This window comes from Varanus komodoensis, unplaced genomic scaffold (genome assembly GCF_004798865.1).
Source record: "Varanus komodoensis strain SLA01 unplaced genomic scaffold, ASM479886v1 scaffold2, whole genome shotgun sequence".
In the NCBI taxonomy this organism is placed as follows: Eukaryota; Metazoa; Chordata; class Lepidosauria; order Squamata; family Varanidae; genus Varanus; species Varanus komodoensis.
In genome coordinates this window covers 66,151,077-66,172,132 of record NW_025335568.1, presented here as the reverse complement: position 1 = coordinate 66,172,132, position 21,056 = coordinate 66,151,077, and the positions used below count along the sequence as shown (strand labels likewise).

Here is a 21,056-nt window from a genome sequence, read left to right as displayed (position 1 = left end):
CTTCACAGATATTGCCCCTCCCACCAGTAGTTTTATACCACCCCATTTTCTCACAATCCATGCATCTCCCCACCCCACACCAAAGTTTAGCAAAATGTTACCGCATTTATGCACTTGAGTAATCAGAAACACAGCAATGTTTAAAGGCAATTTTTATTACAAAAGACACATTACTTGTCTTCTGGTTTGTTGAAGCAGTATGTCAAGCAGCACTTGCCACAGTAATGCCTGTCAAAGTGGCTAGCCATGAATACTCCAGCTCCACATTCTTCTGAGGGACACTCTCGGCGTAGGCGGCTAATTTTGCCATTTTCATCCACCTGCAAAGGAAAGGAAAGCTCAGTAAGAAGCACTACATGCTCTCCTTCATCCTTGAAAAACAGAAGCCTGATTTATAATGTCATAATGAGCACAAGTTCTTGGTTTTCAAGCAAATGACTTTCCATTTCCACCCTCTACCCCTTCAGAAAATTTTGGGCCCAGCAGGATGGTGGTGCTAGTATTTTAAGACATTCGTGGAAAGGAATAGCCAACACAAGCCACACATACTGCAAGGCAACCACTGCAACACTATGTCGTATTCATGCATTAATTGCCCTAAGCAGTTCTACTTATAAATAGAAAAGGCAGATTACAGAAAGAGATAAGGGCTCATGGCAATTAAATGCAGAAATAGCTGCCAGTAGAATCCGTATTCACTGAGGTCTTGCAGCTGCTTGCATGTGGTTTATTACTGCTGACTCCCTCCCTGCACGCAATGATTTTTTGCACTGAAGTTGCTCTTACCTTGTAGTACTTAAGGACAGCAAGTTTGACCTTCTTTCTCTTGTGCTTGTTCTTCTTAGGAGTAGTGTAAGACTTCTTCTTTCTCTTCTTTGCACCACCCCGAAGTCTCAGCACAAGGTGCAGAGTAGACTCCTGTTTTTAAAAAGCAGACTTTGTAAGCGAAAGGCACCAATCCTGGTAACCAGATGACCAAGTAACTTGATGGTCCCATATGCAGGCCAACACAAGTTCTATGTTCAACCATGAATCGCAAATTGCCCTGGGCAACTTGCTGATGCAGCCCAACCAAATCATAGCACTTTCGCATTCATAAAGCACTGTTCTGTTCAAACAAGGGTAAATTACAAGTAACAAAAAGTATGAAACATTAGCACCACTTTTCAAACTGAAGCAAATTAAATGTCGATATTCTAATTTAAAAGTGCTCAAAGTTCAGATTTGTTGGATTATTTGTTGTTCTTTATCAAAACAAATCTTGAGGTCCACCAATCAGAGTCAGATGCAAAATTCTGGGGTCAATAGCATATGGCACCCTGAGCCACAAACTGCAAATATTACAAATAAACTTTCAAGCTACTACTGAGATTCAAACAAGAATAGTTTTTTGGAGCAACCAGTACAGCTTAGCAAAAATACTGTCAGTGGCACTCAGTCAATACTCATACTTTACAGGAGAGGAATAATAAAGCTGAAAAAATGAGTGATTCAACTTAACACATAAGAAGTTTTAACTTTGAATTTTATTAATTTGTTTCTAGAAGCTAGGCATCCATACTGATCCATTGAAGTATGTAATCTCATGGTCTTCTGAAAACCATCTGAAAGGTCATAGAATCATTCAGAGCTTCATCATCAAAGTCCTGTGACTTTAGAGCTGGAACTCCAAAGCCCAAGTTTGGAGGCTTACATGCATCTGCCTCAAAAAATGATTGGAATGCATTTACCAATAGGTCCAAGATTTACCAATAGGTTCCTAACTACCCAGTGCTCCAAATAAACCAAATTCTAATTTGAATGGCTACTAAACACAGTTGCCCAAAAGCATGCCTTTTCAAATTTCATGATTACTAAGCTCATACCGCATCTGTTGATGTCAGTGCTGCTGATATTTGGGAATAGTCATGGTGTACAAAGTGCTATTCAGAGTTTACAATTCCACTGTCATACAATTACATAAAAGCCAACCTACTAGAAATCTGCATGACTCTTTAGGACTGAAAGTATTTTTCCATGTACTCCCACCTTCTAAAAAGGCCCATGACCAGTTCCTACATCCTATTAAAAAGGAATAATGTGGGATCGACTCCTGCTGTCACTTCCATAAATTGCAACTACTAGAAGTAACAGAAGTCAATTTGCTGCTGTAGGATATGATATACTATGTTATGGTTTAGCAAATCACTTGGTAAGTAGATACCTTTTGAATGTTATAATCAGAAAGAGTACGTCCATCTTCCAATTGTTTTCCAGCAAAAATCAGACGTTGTTGGTCAGGAGGAATCCCTAAAATAAAAATGTGATCACGTAAGATCCTAATAAGAAATATATCTTTTTACTCCTATAACAATTAAAATGTCTCATGTAAAGGCAGGATGTGATTACAATTTTCAGACTCCATAAATCAAACTCCAAAATCTGGAGGCCTGTTACTATCTCTTAAAATTAGGACTGAATTTGCATACCCAACATATCTATCTCCTCCATGTATTCATAAAGTACAACCTGTGCTAGATAAGAACAAAGACCTATCTAGTCCAATGTTCTGTTCTGAGTGGCCAACCAGATGCCCCAATGGGAAGGTCACAAGCAGGGCGAGAGTGCAGTATTACCCCCACCAACCAATTTGTGCTCTCCAGCAACTAGTATAGAGACATTCTGCACCCAGACAGTAATTGACTTAATATATAGTTATTATGACTAGCAACCAGGGACAACCTTATTGTCCATGAATCAAATACCTATTTTAAAGCCATCACTACATCTTGCAGCAGAAAATTCTACATTTGTAACTACATGCTGTGGGAAGTACTTTTTTCTGTCTTGGATTCCCCACCATTCAACTTCACTGAATGCTCCCTGCATTCTAATATCACAAAAAAGAGTCAAGAACACTGTTCTCCAAGCCCAATCTCCTCAGAGAAGGGACCGAGCCTTCGTAAAAGGATTTAACCACCAGTTGATTATATGGTAGATCAAGTAACCTGTCTGTTCTACCTGCTACCTATGCATTTCAATTGGCATCCCAAAACGTATTATCCATTCATTCTGCATTATTCATAAAACCACAGAAAGAGCAAATAAACTTTGATCTCTTCCTCTGTCCCTTACTACACTTTAAAAAAACTTCACTGCATTTAGCTTCCTCTTTACTAGTACAGAAATACTCAACATCTTTTCCTTAGTAAGTTCCCTGCCCTTTAACACCGTGTTGTTCACTTTGTCCCATTCTTGTTTTTCCAGATTAGTTTAAAATGTCACATGAATACAGCTAACAGTATCCAGCTTATTTAATGTCTATACCACCCAATAGCCAAAGCTCTTTTCTCCAGATCATTTAGAAGTAATTTAAAAGAACCAAAACCAGTGTGTTCACAGGATCCAAAATACCTCACTCCAAAAAAATCCACTTCGGGTCCTAAATAATTTTCAAATCCTTTACCAAAACACTGACCCAGCAATCTTATACTTATCTATTCAAAAGTCTATTTGAATTCAATGGGGTTAACAGCCAGGTTTATGCATTTAAGACTGCAAGCCAGGTTTCCTTGATAGGAAAGAGCATTCAAAATGGAAGAACTGAACAAACATAAAACATGAGTGTTCCGTAACTACAGCAACCTTACCTTCCTTATCCTGAATCTTGGCTTTGACATTTTCTATAGTATCAGACGGTTCAACCTATTAAAAAATAAAAGCCACATTTGAGATGTGCAGCAGATTCAAGTTAATTAAGAATATATATTACGTCTACAAAGAAATTGCAGAATTGCCAGATAAATTAGTCCAGTGTCTTTGTGGAGTTCTGAAATATATAACAGGTTTGGCTTCAAGACATGGCTGTCAGCATGTCAGCCTAACTTCACAGCTCCTCAGAAAAGATGCACTGTCAGGGCTTCAACTGAAACCCATCATTCTTCCCCCCACGCCCACAGATGTGCCATCAAACCAAAGTTTTGCTTAAGTCCTATATTATATTTTCATCTGAAACTACATACCCGGTTAAATGCACCTATTATCAACTCCGATTAGTCCACCTGCATAACAGGTTGAGTCCTCTTGGCTCAGCTGGAGAGGTTTAGGTATGCAGCCAGATGGGTGGCCACAAGTGGAAGCAGAGCAGTGGCAGGGGGTCACCGCCCTCCTCGCCTGTCTGTGGGCTTCCCAAGAGGCATCTGGTTGGGAAACTGAAAGTTGGACAAACCTTTGGTCTCATCCAGCAGGATTCTTGTTACCCAGTGCACATACAGGTTATAAAAAGTAGTAAAGCTATATGCACAACTGAACTGTAATGCATCACCTTGGGTGTTTTCTGTTTTAAAAAAATGAGCACCCCTACCATGTGCTTACATGAGGTCTCAAAGTCCTTGCCTGAAACATATACCTCCTTTGGCTAAATCTTTCAGAACTCTCCCAAATCTACATCTAGCTCTGTACAGCTACATTAGTGCCGATACCCTCAGGGCAAAGACCTCTCTTTTAAGAGACTGAGCTATGCTGAATCCTGCATTTATCTGGTCCCACATTCTATCACACAATCGCCAGCCAGCTGCCGAAGAGAAAGCCAGAAAGAGGACGTAAGTGCAACAGCACCTTTCTGCCCATGTGCCCCCGCATGCCGCTTCTGAAACTAGCACCATCAGGTCTAGTAGCCACTGATCTCTCTCCTCCTCCATGAATTTGGCCTATCTCTCAAACTGGTCGCCATCATCACTACCTCTTGCACAAATTAATTCTGCAGTTTGTGTGCTGCATGAATTAAATAATTCCTTTTATCCTCATTCTTTCTTGATTTTTGTCACCCTACAAGGAGCCATTTTCACGTAAATGTTACTGCATTTACATCTCGCCTTTTCTTCCTTTTACCGCGAGCCCAATGCAACTTACAGGAGTTCTCCCCTTTACTGTGATCTTCACAACCACCACCCTGTGAGGCAGGTTAAGCTGAGAGGGAGTGATTGGCCCGGGTCATGTCGAAAGGGACTAGACCCGGATCTGCCAGGCCAGCACTCTCACGCCACGCCGGCCATCAGAAATAACCTCACAACAAAATTCCCGCCGTCATCCGTGGCTGAGGGCGGCAGACCGAGCTGCAGAGGAGGGCGGCAAGGCGTCGCTCGAGGACCGCTCCAACGCGGCCTATGAATCCCCCGCGCCACGCCGCGTCCCGCCCTCACCTCAAGGGTGATGGTTTTCCCCGTCAGGGTTTTCACGAAGATCTGCATGGCGGCGGCGCTGTCGGTTCGAGCGGGGCCGCCGGCGACGGCTGCACCTGAGGAAACAACACGGGCGAGCAGTGAGGCGCGCGCCAACCCCGGCCTAGGCCGCGCGAGCCCCGCACGAGGGGACGGGACGGGACGGGACGCGGCAGCCACTCACCCACGACCTGCTTGCGGAATGGCGGACACCGGAAAGAGGCTGCCCTCAGCCGCGCACGGGGTTTCCAAGACTGAGGCAGGGGGAAGGCGGGCCTCACGTTGCCGGCAGCGGGCGGACTACCACTCCCGGCATGCAACACCACGCAGATCTCATGAGGCGGCACGACGGGAGCAGTGGTTTTTAGATCGAGGCGGCGCGTGGGATGAGCGACGGAAGAGTTCTCGTCTTTCGCTGGGGCGCGAAAGGGCCGTTGGGAGTTGCAAGCGGAAAGCTACATGTACTCGTTGAAGGTGAGAGTGAGGGAGGACTGGAGGACTATATTCCCCAGCATGCATCGGGCCGCCTCTTGGCGTTGCCCTCCTCCCGCAGGCCGGTTGATGCCGCTCAGCGGCGCTGCCGACTGCCGCTGTGATGTCGCGCGGTGGTCGGGTCAAAGGTAACCTTCAAAATCTCGCGCTGAAAGGAACGGGAGACGCGCTCCTAAAAGAAGAGGGATCCATGTTTGGTGGGGAAGGATAGTCTTACATTTAAAATGAAATAAAATTTCAAGTGATTTTCATGAGAGCTGGCTCTGGAAACGGCCTCTCACGGGTGCCCGTTCATTGAGTTAAATTAATCTTACTCCCAGAAAAATGAATCGGCCGGGCGTAAAATCCACTGACTAGCCCTTGCTTCTGCGTAGGCATGTATAGGGTTGTACTGCTAGGTTGCCGTCCCAGGGAACGCTCAGCCGGCAGTGGCCCTCATGGACATGAACTGGATTGCCTCTGGGGAAATAAACACAGGCGCTGCACACGCGAGCTCTCTTATACCAAGCTGAATTTAAGGAGTTAGACCACTGTAGGACTAACCTTTCTGTCAAAATCCTGAAGATTGCACTGTTTTGATATGTTTCCATATACTTAATTGTGTAACTTTTTCTTTTAGGTTTTGATTGAAACATTTTTGAGCCAGACAAGCAATCGAACTTTAGATTTTGTCTGCAGTGGAGGCTCGGCTTCTCCGCCATGAAGGCTGCTAGCATCGGAGCAAGCAGTCGCCCAGTGCTGCCTCCCATCATCCCAGAGACTGAGAAGGAATTTCTGGAGAGCATCCAGGATTATATCATTTCAGAAATTGAGAAAGTAGGATGTACTGAGCAAGGGCCAGCTGAGGAGTATTATATAATATACAGAAATGTGTTTGAAAAGGTAATTGAGAATACTTGCCTTTCCAAGATCAATGATAGCTATCATGGTAGTTTTGGCATACTAATCTGGCTTTTTTTTTTTTTTTTGAAATTGTCACAAAGTAATAGCATGAAACATTTATTTCTTAATGTGCAAAATGTTTTCTATTTCTTGGCAGCATTTGGACATATCTCAGTTTAACAAACCAAGCTGCATGTGACCCCCTCCAGGGCAGCTGGTCTTTGGTATAAGAACTTTTCCACTAACTACATTTCCTATTTTGCCTAAACTGGGAACCTGGGGATGATAGCTTTGAAACAGCCAGCATGTTAAACCAACTTTAAATATTGACATATTATCCTAAATTGTTCCAAAGCTGTAAACTATAGTTAATAAAAGACTTTGTAGCTTGTTTCCTCACTTGTACAAAGGGAAGGTAGATGCTCATATATCTATAAAACCATGTTAGATTTATCAATAATGGTATATTGATATTGCAAATGGGGAAGCTGAGATAGTAACTCAGCTAAAGCCATCTCTGCTAGGGCAAGACTGAAACAGAGTTAGCCCTGCTCACAGCCCACAGTGTTAGCCACTGCACAAAACCAATTCCCAGTTAGGGTCTGCTGCTTAACATTGCTAAAAGCTTGTTGTACAAGGCTGGATATTTTGGGCTTGTGTTGATGAGAACTGACAAGTGGAATTAGCGCTCACATAATGTGGTCATGGCTGTAAGAGGAAAGGCCTTTTTGGAACAGAGGTTGGCTACTGTGGGTGGCAGGATGCTCCTAGCAGGCTTTGTCTTCCATTTTCCTCTTTCTTGTAGCTTTAACTACTCAGCATTTCTGTAAGGGGTTTTGGAGTGGAGCCTTTAGTGCCTTTGCTTTTTTCTGGTGTCAGAAAGCAGCAGAGGCGGCTAACCAGCCTCTCATTATTATTGGCATGTAGATCATTGAGCACGTCAACACGTACAAGGGCATCCTGACTACAATCAAGCAGGAATATGATGCCTTTATTGAAGCAATAAAGAAGGGTCAACGCAATGCATTTTATCTTCATGGGAAATTGAAAGTTTTAGCATGTGAACCTTCAACTCTCATGTATTACAAAAAGAGAATTACTCAACTGGAAGAAAAGTAAGCAACTCTTTGGATATTTGGTACTGTTTTGGTGATGGGGACCCTCGAGGCATAGTTTTGAGCCTAATAACTTGATCTGGCTTTGAGCATAATAAAGTGGGGCTTTAACCTATAGGGTTTATATCAGCCCCTGAAAGAGCTCCTGCACAAGATTCCTCCAGCAAGCACACCCTTTATTTTGAGAAACCCCCAGGAAGGGAAACACTCTTTGGCTGGGCAGCCATGGGGAGGTGCAACAACACAGAACAAGCCACTGATACCCACCTCTTCCATGAATGTGTTCAGTCCCCTTTAAAGCCATTGTCCATCGCTACTTCCTGTGGCAGTGAATTCCCTAGTTCAACCAAGTGCTTTGTAAAGACGTTTATAGGCTATTTTTCTATCTGCACCCTCATAGGTTAGTGCCTTTGCTTTGTTGTTTGTTGCTATATGCCGTCAAGACATTTCCGACTTACGGCAATCCTAGGAATGAAGGCGCTCCCAAGTGTCCTGTGCATGACATCCTTGCTTAACTCTTCTTAATTCAAGGCTGTGGGTTCCTTTATGCAGTCTATCCATCTCTCATCTGGTCTTCCTTTTTCTGCCTTTGACTTGCGTGAGTGTCTTCTCCAGGGAGTCTTGCCTTCCCATAATGTACCCAAAATACGACATCCTCAATTTTGTAATTTTGCTTCTAGGAAAAGTTCTGGCTTGATTCGATCTGGGACCCACTTGTTCCTCTTTCTGTCAGTCCAGGGTATTTGCAAAGCTCTGCTCCAACACATTACTTTTATCCATCCTGAATTTCTCACCCATCAGCTGAATTTCCTAACACAGGATTGACCCTGATTCTAGTGTTCTGGGGGAAAGTGAAAAATGTCTTCCTCTCCAGTTTCTCTATAACCATGCATAATTTTAAACATCTTAATCGTATCTTGCCTTACCCTTTTTCTAAGCTAAAGAATCCCACTTACTGTAACTGTTCCTCAAAGGGGAGCTGCTTCAGCCCCATGACAACTTTTGTTGCCTTTCTCTGTACTTTTTCCAACTCGCCAATGTCTTTTTTCAGGTGTAGTGACCAGAACTGTACACAGTGTTCTAAGTGTGGTCACACAAAAGCTTTGTATAAGGGGAAAATGATCTTGGCAGTTTTATTTTCAGTTCCTTTTCAAATTATGGCACTGGAGATCTTCATTGAGCTGTCCACACCCCCCCCAAGATCTCTGTCTTGATAAGCCTGTATTTGAAATTGGGCTTTCTGCCCCAATCTGCACTTGCTTACATTGAGCTGCCATTCTGATGCTCATTCGCCCAGCTTGAAGAGATCCTTTTGGAGGTCCTCACAACTCCTTTTGGTTTTAACCACCCTGAAAAGTTTAGTGCCAACAGCAAACTTGGCCACTTCACTGCTTACCCCTAATTCCAGATCATTTATGAAGATGCCCTAATATAGAACCGTGTGGGTCCCCATTGGTTACATCCCTCCATTGGGAGAATTTGCCATTTTATCCCACTCTCTGTCTTCATTCTTTAATCAGTTAGTGACTCATATGAGAAACCCCCCCCCCTTATTGCATGACTTCTAAGTTTTCTTGGGTGTCTTTGGTGGGGGACTTTGTCAACAGACTTTTGGAAGTCCTGGTAAACCATGTTTTCCAAATCAGTTTTATCCATCTGCTTCTTGACACTCTCAAAGAACTCTTAAGAGGTTTGTGAGGCAGGGTTTGCCTTTATGGAAGATATGCTGTTTCTTTTTTCAGCAGTGCTTGTCACTTTATGGACTAACTTATTCTGTCTTTAATAACACTTTCAACCGATTCACCCAGAATAAATGCTAAGCTAACTGCCCTCCAGACCTCTTTTTAAAAATTGGTGTGACATTGGCTATTTTCTAATCCTCTGCCACAGAGGATGAACTTAAGGACATATTGTATATTTGAGCTCTTAAATAGCTCAGGGATAGATACCAGCTGGGCCCAGTGATTTATCCATGTTCAGTTTGTCAGTAAGGTTGAGAATTTTGTCACCACTATCTGCCTTAATTCCTCTGCCTTAACACATCTGTTCAGGAACATGCATCTGTTCTGCATTCTCATCTATGTAGACAATTAAAAAGAATTCATTCTGCTTCTCCACAATTCTTATCTTCCATGCCACCTTGTGCTTTGTAATGGAACATGTAGGAACAGAAAGAATGGCAGAGAAAAAAACTCTCAAAAGAAAAAAAAATTGTGCAAAAGGACATTTTTCTTCCTGCAAAGCAAACAGAATAAGAAGCCCCAATAAATCTTTGGCTTAATGCTGAATATTCAGAAGCCCTACACAATGTATGGACCAAGTCTGCAAGAGACTGATGAGCTACAGATTTCCAAACAGATCAGAGATGTGCTTGGAAAGACTAACTGCAATATATTTGAGGTTGTATTTCTGGTGACCATCCTGACCTGCTTTAAAATGAGCTCTTAATAACATTTCATTCTGGGAGGCATTTTTAGAATGGGAGCTTTTGAAGATTTTTTTTAAGCTTGCTCTCTGCTGATTTATGTTGTAATGTTCTTTTTTAACTGCTGCTGTTTGCTCATTCTCTTCTGCAGGATGCTTTTAAATGTGTTGTACACTTTTACTTTTTAAGCTGCATATCATAGTAATGCTCACAGTGTTACTCCCACATCCCAAGTGAATTTGTGCAAAGCTAAATAACCCCCCTCAAAAGAACAAGAAGTTTTAAAAGTACGAAGAACCCCTTCCTCAAATGCCTCAATGGTTGGGATTTGTCATAGAAAGACTGGGTATGAACTGTGAGATAAATAGTTATGCCCTGTTCCAGAAGTGAAGAGGAGGTTGCACCGCATCAAACCTTGTTTCAAACCTTTTATGCTGAAAATTAAGAATAAATAGCTGCATTGGACCTTTGTTTACCCGTAGCCTCTTCATTATTAAAGCAGAGATAGGAAGAAAGCATCTCCTGATAGATTTCTGCATGATTTGCAGTAGATTGGTTGAGATTGCTGGCTGGAACATGATGTAGATCTTTTGGTGCCTAAACACATAGGATTGTGACAAGTGAATTGTGCTGCTGAAGTGAAGACAGCACAGCCAGGAGCAGACTATTGTGTGAAAGGATTGCTTGAGTTCAGTTCTGTTCTGCGAACAAATTCCTTGTCCCTGGATGTTGTTGTACATCAAGCATTTGTTTTTGCACTTAACTCTGGCTGGTGGATCTTGGCCCTAGTGAAACTGATGAGCCTCAAGTCTGTCCACCCTGGGCTCATGAAAACTCACTCAGCATTTTAGTTCCACATCCCCGGTGAAACTGCTCCAAGCTAAGCAGTCCCTCTCAAAAAAGTACAAGAAGTTAAAAATACTAAGAACACTGCAAGCATCTACAGTGCCCGCTCCTTAATCCCAGGTCTTTTTTAATGGTTAAGGTTGTAATAGCTACCTATGGAAGGAACTGATGGACATTTGACTCTAAGGGCTGCTCTGTTTTTTGATAGACTCCTGTTTTCCGTTAGTTATAATTGGATGAAAACTAGTTATCTTGATAGGCTGATATAAAAGTTAAGGAACAGTGCTTCTGAGCACATGGTAAGTCCAGGAATTTGTGACAAGTACCACAAACAAGCTTGTTCTGGGAGTCAGGAGCCCTGCTGATGCATGGGAAATCAAGCAGAAATCTACCAATAGATCCTGGAGCTACCTTCTGTCTACCTTGACCTTCAGGAAATGAGGCAGGATTTAAAGACTTACTATTTAAAGGGCTCTTGTTTTGGATTTTTTTAGGATCAAAAGAATTGAGAGAAATTCTGCAAGAATTGAGAACTTAATTCAGAAAATAAGAACTTTAAGACTCACCATTGCTGCAGATGGATCGCAAAACCCAACCAAGAAAGTCAATCCTGCTCAGAAGATACCAGGTAACCCACTTAACTACAGTTCAAGTTAAATTTGGAGCTTGAGCCAGCCAGATTTGCACACTTTTAAGTCCCACTGATTGTAAGAAGAGAAAGCTGCAAATATCTTTTCTGCTTGATTTGATTGAGCCATGTCCACTTTATGTAAGTTCAAAGTAACAAAGATATTGAATTAAAAATAAATTCCAACTATACAAAGCTTGTACATATGTATGGATATATAGATACAGTTAAAAGTATCCCTTAACCATCATGGGTGCAAAATAAACCAAGAAAATATAGATGGTCAGGTAACAAAAGAGCAAAAACAATTGCAAACTAACAGGAGACATAATTCATATCTGAAAAAAATATGTCTTATTTATATAAACTGAAAAAAGTAACCAAATAATGTGAAAAAGCTCTGCTTTTTGTTGCCTGTGTCTTAGACAAAGAAATCTGGTTGTCTTTGTCTTCTTGGCTACTTGCCAAATTCTGTGTATCAATCCATCCTTAATTGATTTGTACTCTATCTTTCTACCAAAAACTGACATTCAGGACTGCTGTCCTCGGCAACCATTCCGTAAGAGCATAGGCCAAAGCAGAGATGGCAAGATGGACAAGCTGCGCCTGCTCTCCGGTTAATTTAATCATTTGTTTCTGTGGATGAAAGCGATGGTCAGATCAGTCTTTAGATAGAGTTTGCCTGCCTCCCCCAGCCTGGTTTGTTGGACTGCAGCTCCCATCATTCACAGCCAGCAGGGCTATGCTAACTGTGAATCCTAGGAGCTGCTGTCCAACACATTTGCAAGGTGCCCAGTTGGGGAACACTGGCATATGCAGTCCATCGAGCAGGAGCCTCGAGGAACTGCTTTGTAGCTGGCATTTCATATGAACATGCGGAGCAGATTGCTCCAGATCCCGGCGGTTGGCCCATTTAGCCCACAGGTAGGCAATTCAGTGCCGTTCGCCTGTTTTGGGCTAGAACCCAGCCAGTGTGACCGGTGGTCAGAGAATTAGTCTAGCAAATGCACTCCTACACAATGCGGATACTTGGCTCAATAATACTGCAAATGAGGAGGATCTTGAGGTTGTTGTCAGTCACAAGCTAAATATAAGCCAACAAAGTGATGCAGCTGCAAAAGGGCATATGCTGTTCTGGGCTGCATTATCAGAAGCATCACTTCCAAAATATGTGAAGTACTACTTCCCCTATACTCAGCACTAGTCAGACCTCACTTGGATTACCATGCCCAGTTCTGGGCACCTAAGTTTTAAAAAGATGCAGAAAATCTGGAAGGGGTACAGAGGAGGGCAACAAGGATGATTCACGGACTGGAGACAAGGCCCAGTGAGAGATGGAAAGAGCTGGGCATGTTCAGCCTTGAGAAGAGAAGACTGCAGAGGGACATGCTATCACTCTACAAGTACCTGAAAGGCTTTCACAGAGGGGAAGGACAAGGTCTCTTCTCAATCATCCCAGAGTGCAGCGCAGGGGCTAATGGGATCAAATTACAGGAAGCCAGATTTAGACTAGACACCGGGGAAAATTTCCTCACTGTCAGAGCAGTACAACAGTGGAACCCATTACCTGGGGGAGTTGTGGGTGCTCGCTTGCTAGAGACATTCAAAAAGCATCTGGACAGTCACCTGAATGGGATATTGTAACTTAGCATCCTGCAATAGCTTTGATCTGTTTTAGTGGCGTGGCACCGTACAACCCACATTTCCCAAGAACGGATGCATGCCAGTCCTAGCTATACTCCCCCTTTTCTCAACAGGTCTCAACCTGAAAGATTCCTTCGACATAAGTGCTCTATCAAGCCACCTTGCTCACCTACAGCAGAGGACGAAGGAGCTGAAAGAAGACATGTTGACCAAATACATCCCTCTGGAGAACACCGTCAGTGTGGAGAAGGACATGAAGCGTGCCCTTCACCTGCGGAATGTGGCTGAGAAAGAGAACGAGAGCCTGAAATTCTGGTAGGCCAGTCGTCCTCGCAGCCTGTGTTTACCTATTCTTAAAGTGGGTACTTTGGACTGTTCTCTCTTTTCTCCTTTATCCTGCGGGGGCACTGGAGCTTCTACAGTATCACCATTGTCTCTGCCTCTGTAACCTTGGTCATGTAAAGGATGCTTTGTCAGCGTCATGCTCGCTGGGGGATGCTGTGAGTTGTAGGGCTTTTTTCCTATCCAAACTTGCATAGAATTGCACCTTAAATGACCTGTAGAATCTAGACCTCGGTGGGTCCTAAAAATTTTGGATCTTTCAGGAGCCAGAGACATGCATTGTCAATTCAGGCCATATACCCATCTTTGAATGCAAATACAGGAAAGATGTGTAGCTCTGTAATTAGGGCATGTAATGCATGAATCGTTCCTTGGAGGAATTGTGAGCAACCTGCTATATCAGAACAGAGGTATTTGCTGGAGAAAGTTTGCAGCAAAGAGATTTTCTTATATTTTTGGAGACTAAAAGAAGCAAGGTGATGAGAATAAAAGGGTGTCTGGAGGACAAATCTTGAAGGGATCATTCGGAGGGTGCTAACAAGGAGACTGACGAGAAACCAGCCTGTTCACACCTCCCTTGCAGCTATTACCGACTAACACAGTTTGCAAATGTCGTGAATATCTGGGAGAATTCGGACAGAAGTATCGACACCCTGCAGCAGCTTATTTTTCAAATGATAGAAAATGAGAAGCTTTCAGAAGGTAAAAAGATAAGTGTGCGCTTCCGCATTCTGCACCAGAGCTCCCAGAAGGAGCTGATGGTGGAGTGCGGAGCACGTTGATTGGTGGATCCATCCAGTTTGAATGTATTGGCCCCCGCGGGGCTTATTGGCCTGTCTGCAAGCACTTACGGCTCTCTGTTCCACACTAGCTTATTTGCCCCTTTCTCAGATAGATAGAATCATACAGTGGGAAGAGGCCTAGCAGGCCATCGAGTCCAACCCCCTGCTCAGTGCAGGACTCAGTCCAGATTCTAACCAGGGCCGACCCTACTTAGCTTCCAAGATTAGGCACTTCAGGCTATATGGAAGCACAAACGGCTATCCTGGTGCATTCTAGCACACCACTTCCTTCCAGCTATTTGCTATTCCTTGGGTTTATTGCTGCCCTTTCAGGCTGTCCTCCACAATGTGGTACATTCCCTATGTTTTGGACTTCAGCTCCCATCAGCTCTAACTAGCACAGCCCATAGCCAGGAATGCTGGGAGATGTAGTCCAAAACACCCAAAAGGTTCCCAGGCTAGGGAAGACTTGTTTTAAGAGATCCTTTCCAGTGGAGGACCTTTCCTGTTCCTCTGTTCTCAGCTGAACTTTTCTTATGCCATCTTCTCCATCCCTCCCAGTCTTCACACCTCTGCTGTTCTTGTCTTTCCTCTCCAGAGTGGGGTGGGGAGCTGGTATGCCAAAACATCTGGACAACCACATGTTGCCTGCTCTCTGAATGGGAGCTGCCTCACTCCAGGATTGTGCACACTTCTCAGCAGAGTTGGGAATATTGGTGAGCCTGTTGACACATCACAGACGGAATAACAATTCCTTCTCTGAGGGAATTGCCATTCCATTGTGTGGACTCAGGTGCTCCAACAGAGTTCTCAGCACCCGGGCCAAGTGCTCTTTCCAGGGCTCTTTGGAAGAAACATGTCATTTGAAGTGGAAGGACACCCATGTACATTTCTAGCGTAGCAGGTATGCCCTTTAAAGACTTTCGCAGTTCCAAGTTTCTCTGACATGACCCTTGCTTCTGTATCTGGAGAGCATAAAAGGTTCTCACCCTGCAGGTACAATTGTCTCCAGCATATCCAGCGTATTTGAACGTGACCCCTCCAAGCGTAAAGAGGCTGAAGATCTCATTGAATACATTGAAAGGTGAGGTCCCCGAAAGAGCCCCCTGCTCTTGTCCCCATGGCGCACACACTTCCTGGGCCAGGCGGTTGATGTTTCCAGGCGCTTCAAACCCATTGCACGGTGTGCTCCTGCCCTTTACCTCATTATATTGCTGCGTGAGACATGAGAGCGACAGTGCGGGGCGGGGGGAATGGAAAATGGAGAACAGCCCTGTTGCCGTGCACACCTTGCGTGATACTGCAAGGGGCAGGAGCAGTGTCCACCCCGTGCTGTCAAGGTGCCTGATGCACCACTGGAAGGGGGCCCGAGCAGGCCAACGAGCGCTTGGCAAGCACAGCCAGAAAACCTAAAATTGCTGTCAGAGCACACCCAGCTGGGGAAGGCTGGCAGATGCCACATATCAGGCAGGGATGGCTGTGAAGTTCGGTGCTTCAGAGGAACATGCAGAGCTTCCTTTTCCCAAGCGAAAGCTTTGGTCCATCTGACTCAGGGATACACTTTTGGGTGCCTGCCAGATGTTTTGGGCAATGACATGGCCAACAGCCAATGGACCTGGGAGATTGTATCTCTTATCGAACCTGTTTATTGCCCAGGGAAGGGCAGGTTCTGTCCCTATTGCAAAATGGAACAAGAGATGTAGCAGGAAGCAAAGAACAGAAGTGAGGGCAGGTTTAACATTAGCACAGTAGTGTGGCCATGACCCCGGGTTCCTGTGGTTCTCAGTGGCTGAAGAAGGCACTGACAGACACAAGGTCCAGGACTGATGTGAATTGTGAAAAGCTGGTAGAAGAAGTGGAGGTGAGGTAAGGAGAAGCCAGGGTTGGTTCTGCAAGGGTTTGCTGAAGGAGTGGGCTCGGAGACAAATGGGACCTGAAAGCCAGAGGGAACCAGAGAGATGATTGCAATTCCTGCTTCATTTGCACGCGCAAAGGAGCAGAGCTCAGCTTTCATTGTCTTCCTCCTCCACAGTTCCCTCTCATTTCTGGGAGCCAAAGAGCTGGGCCGTGGGAAGAGAGTCCTGCTTTCCGCTGCAGCTGTCCCTCTGTTTATGGTGACGTGGCTGGAGTGTGGAAGGGAAAGCATTTCCAATGGGACTGCTGGCCCATCTTTCCCGGACTATGGAGGCAGGCCTAGCTAGCCAGCTCTCCTTTCCAGGAACAGACTTGCTTTTGCATCTGCCACCTGTCTCTGAGAATCCTATATTCTTTCTTCTGTTCTAGGTTCAACGAACTGTTTTCCCGTGGTCAGTACGAGGCTGCAGCAATATATGCTGCCAACTGTCCAAGAGGAATCCTCTGCAATGAAGAAGCCCTGGAGAAGTTTAGGGGTATGGCGAGGCACTGCACCACAATGGCTCTCAAAATCCAGAGGCTCAGCCTTGTTGATCTCTTGCTGTGAAAATAACAGAGCCCTGTGATGCCATAAATATGAGCAATCTCATGGTGGCACATACTTCTTTGGACAAGACAAGCAGCCACGAAATCTTAACACCACAATCAAGAAGTTTGTTTCTAAAGTTCCCCATGATCCTTTGTTGCTTAAGTCCAGTCTCCTCAGTCTGGTGCCTTCCAAACATCCTGGACTATGGCTCTCATCACCCCTAGCCAATAGCCATGCTGGCTGGAGTTCATGGGCACTGTAGTCTTAACACATTGGAAGGGCACCAGTTTCATATCCATCCAGATTGCGCTCTGAGTCATCCCTTTAACACCCCAGATTTAAACTGTTAGATGTCTCCCTCGTTCCTCAAGGTGACTCAGACTCACCAAAGCCCGTGATTCTTTTTAGAAGCATTTATGTTCTTCATGGATTTTTATTTACCAAGCTGCTGCTAATTTTTTCCATCATTAGACTGGCTTAAAACTTATAATTAAATGATAATCTTGGTCCATGGCTCTTCCTGCCCTTTGTTCCTCCCTTACCACAACCTGTCTCCTCCCTCCTGCTCCCAAATTCCCATAACTTTTCCAAGAATATCCAAATTCTTTGACTCCTGCTAGCAAATTAAGTTATAGCAGGTAAATAAGTATGTGCCTCTTCCCTTATTTTAAAGCCTCATTTCTGATAGGGAACCTGCACCAGCAAAGGGCTGATGGAACAAAGGCCAAATAGCCTCCGGCCAGTGCATGTGTTTTTCATACTTTTGCTTTGCTTTTAACTCCCTGGCTTTCCCCCTCAGCTGTTGGCCCCATTAAAGGGAAGACTCTGCCTCTTCTCATGTACTGCGAAGCTCTTGTCAGCACAGCCATTGCTGTGGAGCAGCCTCTTCCTACAAATTTGACCACAGAGGCCATCAAATGTGCCCTGAGTGAAAAACGGCTGGACCTGGTAATGCACTGGGTCACCCTGCACAGGTAGGTGGCCACCTGCAACATCTGTGGAGCGGGGAGCATAGCTCGGGGCGGAGCACATGCGTCACGTACCAAAGGTGCCAAGGGAGGGGAAAGCCTGCTCCACACATGCACACCCCACACTCCCCATTGGTGGTGCCGGAGCAGTGGCATTTTCCCCGTGGTCTAATTGTTCCTCGATCAGGTGGGCTGCTCGACGAAGGGCGTGTGGCCTCCCCAGCTGCTTGGGCCTCACAGCGAGCGCCAAGGGCTAGGGGTGGGTCGCCAGTTGCAGACATGCAGATTGGGCCACTGGCGGGTGGAAAGTCGGTCTCTGGAAGCTTTGCACCAATTCTCAGCACTCCAGACCTCTGGCCGTGCCGAGAACAGAAGCCCCACGCACTGCAGGCTCCGCTTCCTGTGCATCAGTGGGCCAGGCAGTGCAGTCCGGCTCCAGCCAAGTCGGGCAAACTCGTCTTCACTGTGCGACGAAGGCCCAGCGACTACCCGAAGCTTGCTTGTTTCCCTCAGACTGGAGTTCTCTGAGGCGGCTGGCGATGCGATTTACAAGTATGCGGAGGTGGATAAGCACAACAAGTCGCAGTGCCTGGCTCTGGCTCAGATCGTCTACGGCGAGTGTGGCGCACACAGAAAAGCTGCCCTGTGCTTATGCAAGCAGGGCCAGATCTTTGGAGCCATGGACTACCTTCACCAGTGCAAGCCCCTTCCCACCGGTAGGCTTCAGAGCCATCTTTGTATCTTGTCTGCTGGTCTCCCCAGGGCCTTCAGGGCAGCTTTCGGCACCATTTCATGCACGTGTGAAAATACAGTGAAATGAAAATGGTTGCTGCAATTTAAAAACAACCCAGGAGAGGCCCAGTGCTGATCAAAGCAAGTGAAATCAGCCACAGCCTTATTTAACCAGGGAGACTCTTCTGAAAAGGTGCAGGTGGCCGTTTTTGGGTCTGAAGTTTCTCAGAGGGTGCGTCACTGTGCAGGTGACCCTGTTCAAGGCACCTCACCTGTCTGGCCTCAGAAGATGGGGCATTCAGGGAAGCTTCATAGTGAAGGGGGACAAGGGTGTAAGGGTGCAGGTTTTGCTTCAAGCCATACAATTTTGGGGCCTGGCCACCTGCAACAGGATTTGGGACAGCTCGTTGGGTCTAGAGAAGGCTTCTGAAAGGCTTGGCTTGTCTGCTAGCTGCAGAATTAGCATTTTGCTTGCTGCTGTATGAGCCACGGGGAGGCAGGCACACACACTGCTGCTCTTGCAGCAAATGTCTGTGACATTGAGTAGATCTGCTGGCAGGAAGCCCCTTCCCAGGAGCAAGTCCAGCATTTCCCTAATGTCTGTTCAAACCGTGGAGGGAAGCGCTGTTCCTTTTTAAAGAGGATGCCACTTTACCACCCGCGAGTCAAGTAGCAAAACATGAGCCAGGTCCAAGGTTAGGGTTAGGGTTAGCCTTCATGACTCAGAAGTTCTACTTCTGTTAACTGTCTTTCTGATCCAAGCTAGTGGCCCACCTGAAGGCGGAGTTGGGCCTCTGAGAAACAAGAGGGAGACTCAACACACTGGGTGAAATGCAGATGTTTGCAGAAGCTCAACATTTAAAAAGAACAGCCACCTTGTCCTGAAAAAGCAGCTCAGTGAGAACAGAGCATGCTCAGTAGTCATGAAATGGTGACTAACAGCTGGGAAAGAGAAACGGGAACCTGGGGGAACTGGGGAAGATGGGATGGCCCCCCGGAGGAGGTTATGGCTAGCTGGAGCTCTGAGCAGGAGTGCTGCACAAGCAGACAGCCCCTGGTGGCCCATCCCCCTTTAAGTTAGTGGCCCTCATTGCCGCATCTTATGGCAATACTTGCATCAGTTGGCCTTGTGCTGGCTGAAGCAATCCTGTTTCTCAGGCAGCCTTGATCTGTTATTTATCAACACTGTTGCAGTGCTGGAAGAGAGAAAAGAAGGCATTGTCCCTGTGTTCCTTCCCTCTCTCCTGTTTACAGTGTAGCTTAACACAATAGTTAGATACATAAATGGGCAATTGTTCCACTGGTAGCTAACTGTGATACCCACATATCTGTGCCATTATCAGAAATGGTGTATCTCAGTGTACCGGGTGCTAGAAGCGGAGGACTATGGGCCCGTTATGCTTGCGAACCATTTGGCTTCTTGGTTGCAGGGGACTACATCTTCCTGATAAAGCATTGTCCTACTGTAGAGCTCATCCGCCGCCTGACTCAAGAGTGGAATGGGCAACCAGCCCTTATGTCCCTGGGGGAAACAGTCCTCTCGTTCATCCACACGGAATACCGGAGCTATTGTCTGCGGTTGCTGGAGGAACTTGCCAACCAGGGCAAAGGTGAGCACAGCCAGGCCTTTTCAGTGACAATAGAGACCACTCTGCCTGCATCCAGTCTCCTCCAACCGGGGACCCTGCAGTTCTGATTGGCAAACAGTTCCCCTCATGCCCAGCCAGCAGAGCCTGATGAGAGGCATTAATGGTACGTCAGTGTTGGAGGACCCCCGATTAGCGAAGGCTGCTGTAGGATGCCGTGAGCAGCCACACCTCCTCCTCCAGACTGTACCCTCCTGCTCCTCTCTTCCCCACGCTTGGTGCGGTCCTTTCCCCGCTCTGAAAGGTCAAATTGCCTCTTCAAAGGCTTAGTCACTGGCAGCAAGAGCAAAAATGCTACTTCTTCTTTTTCATGTTTTTTCTTTGTCCTCTGAATTTATAGACGTCTTGGAACGGATGATTGTGAACGATTCAGTCTGCTCTGTGGAGGGGTGGAAGGACATTGCTGAAACATGCCTGCAGACCAGGAGGGAGAAGCTAGCCAGACTTCTCATCTCAGTCCTTGCTGCACAGGAAGGCGTAGTTGAGCTGCCTCTAGATGATCACGAGGATGCAAAGTTAATGGAGCACATCTTCATGTAATTCCTGGGCAGAGCGCTTGGGGGAACTCTTTGTCCTTGAACACCAAGGCAAGCCTGTGCATATTTTTCCTGTTTAAAATCCTTAATGCACTTAATACCTCTGTGCCTAATTTAGCTGTGAGAGATTTCTATTCACACAATCTTACCGTTCTGCAAAAACTGCATGTTTGTCTTTTTTATTAATCAAAAGAAATGCTGTACTTGCACAGTCATACCTCATCAGCACCCCTCTTTCCTCGCACATGTGCACACGCCATGAAAGATGCTCAGCACATGTTTACATACCAGAGAGATACAACATTTGACCTGGTTCACACAATACAACAGCCCACCATGGCTTAATTTACCACCATGGCTTTATTTACGTGGGGGCT

General features: G+C 45.5%; 2 protein-coding genes across 4 annotated transcripts; one reads left to right on the top strand and one right to left on the bottom strand.

Annotated features, from left to right (window-relative positions):
* Positions 1-135: 135 nt before the first annotated feature.
* On the bottom strand, positions 136-5,483 carry RPS27A (ribosomal protein S27a). Its single transcript, XM_044429356.1, has 6 exons — positions 5,383-5,483; positions 5,181-5,275; positions 3,630-3,684; positions 2,204-2,289; positions 787-918; positions 136-320 (listed from the first exon to the last, which is right to left on the bottom strand). The coding sequence occupies exons 2-6, from the start codon at positions 5,226-5,228 to the stop codon at positions 171-173; spliced, it is 471 nt and encodes a 156-aa protein (XP_044285291.1). The 5' UTR covers positions 5,229-5,275; positions 5,383-5,483; the 3' UTR covers positions 136-170.
* Positions 5,484-5,762: 279 nt separating this feature from the next.
* CLHC1 (clathrin heavy chain linker domain containing 1) lies at positions 5,763-20,896 on the top strand. 3 transcript variants are annotated; one of them, XM_044429591.1, is made up of 12 exons: positions 5,763-5,818; positions 6,310-6,572; positions 7,500-7,687; positions 11,453-11,586; positions 13,344-13,545; positions 14,156-14,274; positions 15,351-15,438; positions 16,638-16,744; positions 17,597-17,771; positions 18,279-18,481; positions 19,928-20,107; positions 20,484-20,896. In XM_044429591.1, exons 2-12 carry the CDS (start codon positions 6,390-6,392, stop codon positions 20,681-20,683), a joined length of 1,779 nt encoding a protein of 592 aa, XP_044285526.1. In that variant the 5' UTR covers positions 5,763-5,818; positions 6,310-6,389; the 3' UTR covers positions 20,684-20,896. The 3 variants fall into 3 exon arrangements, with proteins under 3 accessions (XP_044285526.1, XP_044285527.1, XP_044285525.1); XM_044429592.1 differs by lacking the exon at positions 5,763-5,818 and adding an exon at positions 5,916-6,222; XM_044429590.1 differs by lacking the exon at positions 5,763-5,818 and having other exon boundaries at positions 5,916-6,572.
* The last annotated feature ends 160 nt before the right edge of the window (positions 20,897-21,056 follow it).